Source organism: Pituophis catenifer, unplaced genomic scaffold (genome assembly GCF_029215685.1).
Source record: "Pituophis catenifer annectens isolate HBS135680 unplaced genomic scaffold, rPitCat1.0.hap2 SCAF_3, whole genome shotgun sequence".
In the NCBI taxonomy this organism is placed as follows: Eukaryota; Metazoa; Chordata; class Lepidosauria; order Squamata; family Colubridae; genus Pituophis; species Pituophis catenifer.
This window is the reverse complement of record NW_027256883.1, coordinates 102,440,644-102,452,017: the sequence shown is the minus strand read 5'-3', so window position 1 is coordinate 102,452,017 and position 11,374 is coordinate 102,440,644. Positions and strand designations below refer to the sequence as shown.

General features: G+C 42.4%; 1 protein-coding gene across 4 annotated transcripts in view; it reads left to right on the top strand.

The window, feature by feature from the left end:
• The first annotated feature begins 202 nt into the window (after positions 1 to 202).
• The window catches only part of ALOX5 (arachidonate 5-lipoxygenase), a 200,435-nt gene continuing 189,263 nt past the window's right edge, over positions 203 to 11,374 (top strand). For all 4 annotated transcript variants that reach the window (XM_070940865.1, XM_070940866.1, XM_070940863.1 and 1 more), the window contains exons 1-2: positions 203 to 352; positions 8,649 to 8,847. In XM_070940865.1, coding sequence (XP_070796966.1) covers positions 203 to 352; positions 8,649 to 8,847 — 349 coding nt within the window. The remainder of the gene's footprint in view (positions 353 to 8,648; positions 8,848 to 11,374) is intronic.

Here is an 11,374-nt window from a genome sequence, read left to right as displayed (position 1 = left end):
ATCAGACTTCGCGATTTCATTTCAGAAATGAGAATATACGCGCTTTACGCCTTGACAACCATTACTTCCCCTCCCCTTCTGGGCGGGAAAAGCGAGATGGCTGGTTGTGACTGCCAATTTGTTCCGCCCATAGAATTACCTCCATCCTTCCATAAATTGTGAATTTATTTGCAAAGTGGAGTACTACTACTGAGCTCTAGTCATGCCATCCTACTTAGTGACAGTGGCGACGGGAAATCAGTGGTTCGCAGGGACGGACGACTATATCTACCTTACCTTGGTTGGCTTAGCCGGCACGAGCGAGAGACATCTGCTTGACAAACCCTTCTATAATGACTTCGAGCGCGGTGCTGTGAGTGAGGTGGTGGGCGGGCTGTGGAATATCACTCGAGTTATGTACGATCGCTTCTCTCTAAACCCAAATTATTTGAGGTTAAGTTTTACAGCGACAAAAAGTCCTTTCTTTCCTTGTCCCTCAATAGTTCCTCATCGATATTGGCTTTCCATTTGCACTCTTACATCCCTTCTTCTAAGTTATCGAGGGATGTTTGCATTCTGCCACAGTACAACTCATCTTTGCCTATTCAGCAAGCAACAATTTTGAATGCTAATTTGCCTTCTCATGGAAAGCGGAAAATATAATATACCTCCTGTATTATGAGGCAGAAATACAGCTGCTTAATAATTTTCTGTTGCATGATCAATATGAGAGCTATTTTACAGGAAAGTATCCTGCCTCCATTTGCTTGTAACCGTTTGTTTTCCTGGACAGCATAGGGTGAAAATGACTATATAGTAATGCACTATCTAGAGAGGAGAAATCAGTATTCATACTTTTTCCAGTGTAGTTAATCAGAAATATCTGGTTTGCTGTATCAGGATTGTGAAGGTGCGCAAAATGGTATTTGTAAGAAGTACTAGATAACTTCCTTTGTAGCATTATGCAACAAATTGGGGAGGGGAGGCAGTTAAGCAGGGGTTCCTCTAAGAATATCCGGGCTTTTGTTTCTTATTCTAAGAGCTCTAATTAGGCCCAAAGGGGATGAAAATTCAAAAGGGAAATTTTTAAAAACAATTTTGTTCAAATTTTTGAACAAAATTAAATAATGGCAGATACTCTTTGCTGCCATCCTTTGCTTAGTCTTTCCCCATATACTTGCTAAGGCGTTGGGGGGGGGGAGCAATTAAAAAAAGGAAATTGTTTTTGCAAGGAGCAGTTAGTCATACTTTTCTGTGTCTTCTATGGTTGTTACAGTGGCAGAGAGGTTTAGACCTAATTTCTATTTTTGTCTCTTTAGCCTCAACTGTGACTGACATTCTAGAAAGAAATGAACAAGAGATTATTAAAGATTGAAACATTTACTGTTTCTAAATGCTTATTCTTGCTTATCCTTTGGGCTGTTTAATAGACAGGATTCTACTCTCTAGATTCACAACTGAGTGTATATATAACTCACTATCAATTCTGTGTGGTTGGCTTTTTCCTCCAACAAGGGAAATATGTATGCATTTTTGTTGTAAATACAGTGCCTATACAAGTAGTCCTTGATTTACGACCACATTTGAACCCCAAACTTTCTGTTGCTAAGCAAGATAGCTTACAACCTTTCTTGCCATAGTTGTTAAGTGAATCACTGCAGTTGTTAAGATTGTACCATGGTTGTTAAGTGAAAATGGCTTCTGTCATGAATATGAATCATGAATGAAGGCAAACATGAATCAGTTGCCAAGCATCTAAATTTTGATCATGTGATCATGGGAATGCTGCACTGGTCATAAATGTGGAAAAACTGTCGTAAATCACTTTTTTCAGTGCCATTGAAACTGCGAACAATCACTAAATGAACTGTTGTAAGTTGAGAGCTACATACATAATTAGATATTGCTAATATAACATTCTATTAGATAATATAAAGAAAACGTAGTTATATAAATATATAAAAAGTAAACAAATTATTGATTATAGTTAGGAACTAAATGTACAATGTATTTGGTATTGTTATGGAAGGAAGGAATTAAGAGACATCCCTTTGGGGCAGACAGAGTCAGTTTATTATTGCAATAAGGTTCAGATAGGTATTGCTACCTCAAGATATGAGCAAAGTTATGAACATGAGATTCCAGTTTTATACAGTTTCAAACAAAGGATTCTGCTAACACAGCAATTTATGTGGTCATATACATTTGTTATATTTAATTGACATTTCCTAATTACTAAGTTTTACATTATCTTTGCCAAAGAGTCATAATTCTTCTTGTAAATCACTGAAGCATAGATTTAAATTATCTCTTGTTGATATTACATGTGGTCATCCTTTGATCTGTTTTAACCTTCAAACTGTATATCACCAAATGTCTCTATCTCTGACAACTGAGGGGCCCCTCTTTTCTGAATGTTTCTACTTCAAAGGAATTATCTGCCTTTCAACTGGAGATAGTTAATTGCTCCTCTCAAACAGGCACATTTTCTTTCCTACAATACTATGAATAAAGAGGGCCCTTCAGTGATCATTTAGCTGGACCGGCATTACCCACATTAGTATAATTACTTGGGAAACAGTTATTTTGATGTTTAATTTTGCATTGCATTAGTAATATTGCCAACTTCTTAAATACAGTGCAACATGGGATTTCAATTGCTCAAAACACTGCTGAAAGCACTGGAAGAGTTGTACTTTTTAGTTTATTATTTTGTGTTTGGTATTTCCAGGATATGTATTAATTACTCAAGTCCCCTTTTGGTAGCCCCCTGATTGCTATAGCAATTCACTTTTCATTTTGGGATGGAAAAGACAAAAATCACTTTTTTTCTCATGAAAATCCTGCCCCCATCATGTATGTTTGTGGTTCTGTCTGCCTTGCATTGTCACCCTACCTGCCATGGCCTCAACTCTGAGGTCAACTCATGAGGCCTCTACCTGCCATGGCCTCATTGGAAAGATGCATATCCACCCTACCAATTAATACTGCCTTCATGTTTCTTTATAATTTATTTCATCTCTCTGTGTGTTTAGTCTCTCTTACACATATGATATGTTTGCTCCATTATTATAACTTTTTCTTTCACTGAAGTAATTTAAATCTGTGGTTGAATGTCTGGTTTAAGAGGATTTATATACCAAATATTGTATGGAATCCTGTTGACATTCTGGTATAAATTTTCTATTCCATCGTGAATCTAAATAATTATATATGAAAATTGTACAGCATAGATTTATATCCTGAATTACAAAATGTAATCATTAAATATCTTATCTACATGAGCATCGTTGAAGGCAAATTGATACAAGTTGCCAAGGAGTTTGGAAAATCTCAGTAACTTTTTCTAACAGAAAAACTTTTTCTAACACTATGAAGATGAATATCAAAGATATGCTGTTTATGTCAGCAGTGTCTATAGGCTACAATGCTACAACACTGCTTGCATCATTCTGAGAACTCCCTCCCCACCCCAATTAATGGACACTGTTTTTTTAAAAAACTATCTTTCTTTTCTAAATTTCACCGTGGTCTTTTCTGCCTTTCAAATCTCACCATCCGATAAACTGACACGCATGCATATAAAAATTAAAGCAAAAAATCCATAGGTGATTTTATTTTATTTTCAGTATTTAATCACATAGGGTTTGCATTTTTGAATGAACCCTGGCCTGCAATTAAATATGAAAAGGTTCTTCTGTTTATGTGAACTTCTTCAATATTGAAGGAAAGAATTAGAGGCACATTGTTCATATTTTAATCCTAGAACTGAAAGGGTACTAAATTCTGCTAGAGTTTTGGCAAAAATTATGAGGAGACAAGAAAAGGAAAAAAACAGAATGGAGGAATTGAAAAATAGTAACATTTTATATAAAAAGAGGGACTAGGAGCAATTGTTTATTGTGATGTAGAGGAGCAAAATGTATACAATCTCTTTCTAGTTTCTTTGCATAGTCTATGCTTAATCTCAAATATAGAAATATGAAAGTTTTAAACAGCTGCAAGCAGATCCTCCTATTCCCCCAATCCCACAAAATTGGGTTTTTATTCCTTGATTTTGAGCCTGCATAGTTTCAATTGTGTTCTAATTTCACAGGTGATAGTGAAGTCATTCGTCTGTCACACATGTGCAAATTAAGCCTCTTATTAGTCACACTTGCCTTGTTTTTCCTTATATTTGTGAAATATATTTAAATTGTAATGGTCCTTAATTTTCATATTTACTATAAATATCTAAATATTATGCAAACATGTCATATAGCAGCAATGATGAACCTTTTTGGCGTTGCGTGCCAAAAGTCCAAGTGTGCGAGCCCTTGTGCGCTCTTGCATGCCAGCACTCATAATGCAATGGGTGCCTCCATTTGCGCATGTGCGCATGACTCCCCACCATGCTCCTAATGCGCATGCACCTCACACTGCATGCGCACATGCAACCCGCACTGCACATGTGTGCGCCCACCACACATGCACCCCCACTTTTTCCAAGAGGGCCGGCGCACCTCTTACCGGAGGACAACCAGTTACCGGCCCGTAACTGGCGAGACAGCTGTTCCCAAGCCGGTGGCAGCACTCTCGGCCCCGCCACCTCAGCAGCACCATGCGCCGGCCGGGGAAGCTCACCCCTCCACCTCGGGCCCCATATGCAGCCCGCGACCGGGAGATGTGTCACCCAGTGCAGGGCTCTTCCCTGAGGGCTGCCTGCTCACCTACCCGCCAGCCGGACTGGTCTGAAAGCGGCGCGTCACTTTGTGCCGGTGCTTGTCCTCCTTCCACCCGGCCACCAGCTCCGTGACGCGAGCAGAGGCTACTGGTTGGAGGGAGGGGAACTGCAGTGCTGGGCTGCTGTGGCTGCGAGTGCCAAGGCATAGCTAGAATTGGAAGAAAAGGCTGCGCGGCTATGGCGAAAAGAACCAGAGCAACACCCAGAAGTTTGGATGAGAAGGGGCGAGCGAGGTGGCAGCTGCTCTCACTGGTAATGGAGCCCACCATGCCAATTTGTGGGCTCAGTTACTGGCGAGAGCAGCCGCTGCCTCACTTGTGGGTGTGAGGTGACATGCCACTTCTAGGCCAGTTTGGGCAGGGACCTGAGAGCCGCATGAGGACGGCTCACCCGAAAGAACTACGGCAGCTTTTATCTGCCAGCTGGCCTCTGGGTGATGCCCCTCCTCCTCCTCCTCTCCCTTTCCCCTTCCAACAGTGTACTGTTTTTCCAAACACCTGGGCCAGGCCGGGCAGTAATTCCCAGGGAGGCGCCCCGATCGAGGAGGCTCGGGCTTGCATAAACTGCTCCCAAGCCTTTCAAAATATCCACCTGGCACTTCTCTCAGGCGCCAAGGACCGGCAAGCAGTTATTCCGAGAAATGGGGGGAGAGGCAGGCACGCCGGTGGAGACAGGCTTTGGCTGCTTGTTCTGCTGCAACCCCGAACCCTTGCCTGGGCTCCTCCCTGCTGGGTACTGGGCTTCCCGGGAAGCCCCCTGTGCCTTTGCTGCCTCGGTTGGAGCCTGATTCCAGAAGTGGCCCAGGGAAGTCAGGAGGTTGGGACTCGGTTGGCGAAGCGGGTGCTCCGCAGGGGGTGTAAGGCAAGGCGCTGCCACCCGAAAACACTGTTGCCGTGATCTTGGCAAGCGTTTTCAGGTGGCAGATCTTTCCTCTTTCAAGAGGAAAGAGAAAGTGAGTCTGCGGAGAAGGAGGAGAAGGGCGGGCGGCTCTAGAATATGCATTTTCAGGGAAGAAAGAATTTTCAGGTGGCAGCGCGGGCTGGGACCAGCCGCTGCCTGAAATGCAATGCACTTATCCTGCGGCTTGCATAAACTGCTCCCACCCCTTTCAAAATAGCCACCCGGCACTTCCCTCGAGCGCTCAGGGCCACCAAGCAGCTCTTTTTCTGAGAAGGGGGGGAGAGGCAGGCATGCCGGTGGAGACGGGCTTTGACTGCTCATTCTGCTGCGACCCTGAACCCTTGCTTGGGCTCCTCCCCGCTGTTGCCCGAAAATGCTTTCCTCCCTGGAAATGCACATTCCAGAGCTGCCCGCCCTTCTCCTCCTTCTCAGACTCACTTTCTCTTTTCTCTTGGCTAGATCTGCCACCCATAAACACTTGCCAAGATCACGGCAACAGTGTTTTCGGGTGGCAGCGCCTTGCCTTATGCCCCCTGCGCAGCGCCCGCTTTGCCAACCGAGTCCCAACCTCCACACTTCCCTGGGCCGCTTCTGGAATCAGGCTCCAGCCGAGGCAGCAAAGGCGCAGGGGGCTTCCTGGGAAGCCCAGCACCCAACAGGGAGGAGCCCAAGCAAGGGTTCGGGGTTGCAGCAGAAGGAGCAGCCAAAGCCCGTCTCTGCCAGTGCGCCTGCCTCTCCACCCCCCTTCTCAGAAGAAGAGCCTCTTGCTGGCCCTGAGCGCCCGAAGGAAGCGCTGGGTGGCTATTTTGAAAGGGGCGGGAGTGGTTTATGCAAGCCACGGGATAAGTGCATTGCATTTCACGTGGCGGCTGAAACGGTTATATTCTTGTTTTGCCTCTCCACACCCCATTTTTGGAATTGGGAAGGCAGCGAAGATCTCCAGGCAGCAGAGATCGCGGCAACAATGTTTTCGGGTGGCAGCAGGCGTGGTAGGGGTTGAGCGATGGGCCTAACCACAGGTAGTGCGCACCCCCACCCAACCCCCACTGCTGTGCCACCAGCTGAGCCAGGCTCTCTGGCCATACGAAAGGGAAGGAGCCGCGGGCTGGGCAGCTGCCTGCCCTGACAGCAAATGCTGCCCCATGCACCTGAGCCGGCTGGTCACTCTTCTCCCTGCAGCTGCAACCGCTGCTGCTGCTCTTCTGGGGTGGTGCAGCTGCACAGGAAGAACACATCCCAAGCGACCCGTGCAGCTGGTGAAGCGAGCCAAGAGGGGCGTCTCGGCCCGCTTTGATGGCGGCCACGGGGTCATCTGAGCAGGCAGCCCACCACCACCCCTCCCTCATCAGCTGCTGGTCCACCAGTGGTCTGGACCGCCTGGGACCATGCAAGTAGCTCGCGCGGGCAGGGAGGGAGGGAATCCCTGGCTTACCTTGCTCTGCTCCCTTAGAAAGTGACCACCAGGATTCCCTCTGCGTCTTTTGGCACACGCGCCAGTTGCTGGTCTTTGCATGCGCATGCGTGCCAAAAACCAGACCAGCTGGCCGGTGTGCACTCTGGAAACAGGAAGATCGTTTTCCTGGAGTGCGCATGTGCAATGGGCAGCTACTCTTCCAATTTCCGGCATGCCCGTGTGCATGAAAACCAGATGGACAGCATACCGGAACCCAGAAGAACAATGGGTGATGGCTCCACGTGCCTGGAGAAATGGCTCTGCGTGCCACTTCCGGCACGCGTGCCACAGGTTCGCCAACACGGTCATATAGGCTTCTTTACCAGGTGCATACATGAGACAGGAGTGGGGTTGATCTATCCCTGTGAAAATCAAGTTAATGTAAGATTCTGATCATATGTGATATATGTTATAGTCCTACAGTTTTTAAGATAAAGAGCCCTGTCATATTTTTTTTTCTTGCAAAATGATTGTATTGGCTATTCTTTTACAGCTAATGTGATACACATAAATTCAATATGCATGCTTTTTTAGTCGAAGTCCTGTTTCTGTTCCTGTTATAAAAATACTTTCTGTTGTAAAATATTCTACTTCCCCATCTCAGTTAAGTCAGATATTTCCCTTTACCAGTGAACAATGAAAAACAACAATCAGCATGATGTAATTTCAAGGAATATTCCATAAATAAGTGAGAGTTTTAGTAATATCACAAGCAAGGTGAGCAAATTGCCAGGTATATTATAGGACACCAACTAGATCTATCAGATGCCTGGGTCTAACACCTTCAATCAATCCTGTACCAGGGCAAAAGACTATACTAGCTTCCAATTTAAGACTAAGAAGTTATATATCAGTTACAGAGAGAGATAACGTTATTATAGTCATTAACCAACACAAGATAATTAGTATTCAAATATACAAAATTAAATTGATAATGTCTGGTTAGTTATAAAAATACATGCAGACAAAAACAATTGACTAAAAGACAGTATTAAATCAAAATATGCCGAAAGGCTTGTTCAGGCCACACATATACAACAAGAAAAGAGGTTAACATTAGCAATCTGGATAGTATAAACTTTGAAACATCAGTTACAATGGAATTACACAGAGTATTCCTGCCTATAGATTCTCAGCAGTAGTTGAACAGAATACCAAATCCATTGTGTATCCTGTGGCATGCATAAGGCCAGAAACATGTTAGGATTGGTCTACTGCAGCATTTCCCAAACTGGGAAACTTCAGAGGTAGAGTTTCAACTTCAATGGCTATGCTAGCTAGGGAAATTCTGAGAGCTGAGAGCTGTAGTCTTACACACCTGAATATTGCCCTAGTTGGGAAATACAGTTCTGTTGTCATGATGGAAACAGACATGAACTGACTTGTTTTAGACATGATTCACAATCAGTTGTTTTGGACATGTTTCACAATACAGCAAGGGCAATGGTGATAAAGTCTACTAAAAGCACATTGTCAAAGTTTTGTTAATTTGAAATGAATACTCCTGAAAATGTGAAGTTAAATTACCAGTATTTGCAGGTGGCTGCATTTAGGTTGTCCAGCAGATCACAGTCTTTTTCCCCCCCTTCCCAGACTGATACTTATGAAGTTACAGTGACAGAGGACTTGGGGGAAATCCAACTGATAAAAATTGAAAAGCGGAAGTACTGGTTTCCTGATGATTGGTACCTTAAATATATCACTGTGAAAACACCAGTTGGTGATTACCTGGAGTTTCCATGTTACAGGTGGATTACAGATGAAAAAGAGGTGGTTTTCCGAGATGGTCAAGGTAAGTGCATTTCCTGTTCAATGAGACAACTTTAGATATTTGAACACTGCTATAATATCTCCCCTTCTCTGTCTCTTTGTAAAACCTCTGTAATCTTCTAATTGTTCCTCTTCAGACTTGGTTTTTACTCTGCTCATCCTTTTCATATCCTCTTAATTTTTAACTTAATTCTTAATTTAACTTAATCTTTTGTCCAGAATAGTATAGGCCGGGCCTCTGCTTGAGCAGGGTTTGGACTAGAATACACTCCCAAGGTCCATCCCTCCCACCACTGTTATTCTGTAATTCTGTAATTTACTTCAGTTTATCATCTTGAACTATGGTACTCAGAACTGAAAACAGTACTTCAAATGGGGTCTGACCAGGATGGAATGAAGCAGAGCAGAATTTTGTGCTTCTGTTAATGTTGGAATAATGAATATCATTCACCATGTTTCAATTAAGTGTCACATGAGTCTTGTTTTCTCAAGTTAGGGTCTCTAGTTTTTACTGGATTTTTTTTCTTATATTTTGTGCACCAACATAGAAACATCTGTGGTTTCAGTGGTACCACTTGGTCTCTGTTTTTGAAACTCTATAGCCCGATTTCCTACTTCTCTATTTGCATTCTGCTTTTGAGTCTATGACTGCATATACAATTCTGGGATTTTGCCATCTTCCTCTTTTTGAATTTCCCAATTGAAACTGATTATGCACCTGCCAAACATTTTTTCCAGTTATGGCCCATTTCCAGGAGACTTCATAAAGGTTGCATTGGCCATTAGTCATTGACTCTTGAAGACTTGAAGGCAAAAAAGTGCTTTTCAGTACGCTGTGATGATTAATAGAAATAATATTCTGTAGCTGCTATGAACTAAATTCCATGATTAACATAGCTGAATGATACAGTGCTTAAAAGGGTTTGAAAGTGACAGAAACAGTAAAAAGGAGGAAATATTAATAGTATATTAAAACTATATCCCAAATAAGGAGCACAGCCTCATGGGGTGCAGAAGACTTTGGGACGTGGTAAGGTAAGCAGTGTGAGGTGCCAGAGGATGAGGTAGCCCTGGAAGGCCTGGCACAGGCCATGTGCAAATTTCTCTCCACTCAGGAGATGAAAATCCTTCCTGCTAAAATCCAATTAGGATTTTCAGCCTCTGAGCAGAGGATCTCCCTTTTCTGCAACTGCTTTTTAGAATAGAATAGAGCTGGAAGAGACCTCTTCTAGTTCATCCCCTGTCAAACAAGGGACACTATACCATTTCAGACAAGTGAGTTCAGTCTCTTCTTAAAAATCTCCACAATTTCTGAAGGCAATCTGTTCCACTAGTTATTTGTTCTAACTGTTAGGAAGTTTCTCCTTAATTCCAGGTTGCTTTTATGTCATTGCAGTGACATAACCAATCCCTCCTCTCTGTCCCTCTTCTACCTTTGCTTCTAACACTGATCAACCGTTGCAAAATTTGCTCCTGCACCTAATGCACTGCAGCTGTCTCTCAGCCTTTTCCCAATAGTTTAGTTAGTTTAGTTTAGTTTATTTGATTTGTATACCGCCCTACTCCCGAAGGACTCAGGGCGGTGAACAGCCAACAATAAAATACATAAATACACAAAATTTAAAAACCCGATAAAATCAAATTAAATTATTTGGCCCAGACAAATTAAAATACCCCAATAATTTAAAAACAGATTAAAATTTACATATTTAAAAAGGGAAGAGATTAGGCCAAGCCCGCTTGATGGAATAAAAAGGTCTTCACAGCACGGCGGAAGGAGCGCAGATCCGGGATCCTCCGTATCTCACAATACTATTTCACAATAGTATGTGAAAACTTATTTGTTATAAATTGTAACACTAAACAAGTCAGTAACTTCCACTATCTGACATAAAATGTTGCTATGAAGTTCTTCATTCAGCTCAGAATTGCTAGCAACTCTTTTTCTGAGTATTCTAACTTCCCCTCCTACACTTAATTTGGAAACACTGCAGCTTTTCATCTATCTCTTCCCCTTTTCTAAAGCTCATTTTCCTGTTTCAAAACCTGCCTTTCAATATATTCCCCTTTCTGCTGTCATAGCTGTTTGCATAGTATTTACCTTCTTAACAAGAATATTGAACTTCTGTTTCCCTCTATCTTCCTGTATAATAGATAGAAAAGGGGTAAAATACCTGACAGTGAAGCTGCACGTGTAGAAAGTGCATATGGAGTAGGATTTTAATGATAGTACACCACATCATAATTGTATAAATACAAATTAATACGTTAAAAACACTTAAGTTTAAATTAAACTTTTAAGTCTGTTTTGAATGTTATCCAGTTGAATTCAGGAATGAATTAGGATACCAAAGATGAAATTTTTAAAATGTAGAATAATAACAATTTTGCTAGATGTATAGAAAATTATTTGGCTAAATAATATGTATGCATTTTTATTACATTGTGGACCCTCCCTCACAGAGGAATTTTATACTGTGTTGGAGTCAAATAAGTTTATACATTTCATAAATCAATGTTTTTTCATCCAAATTATTTTTCTAGTATAA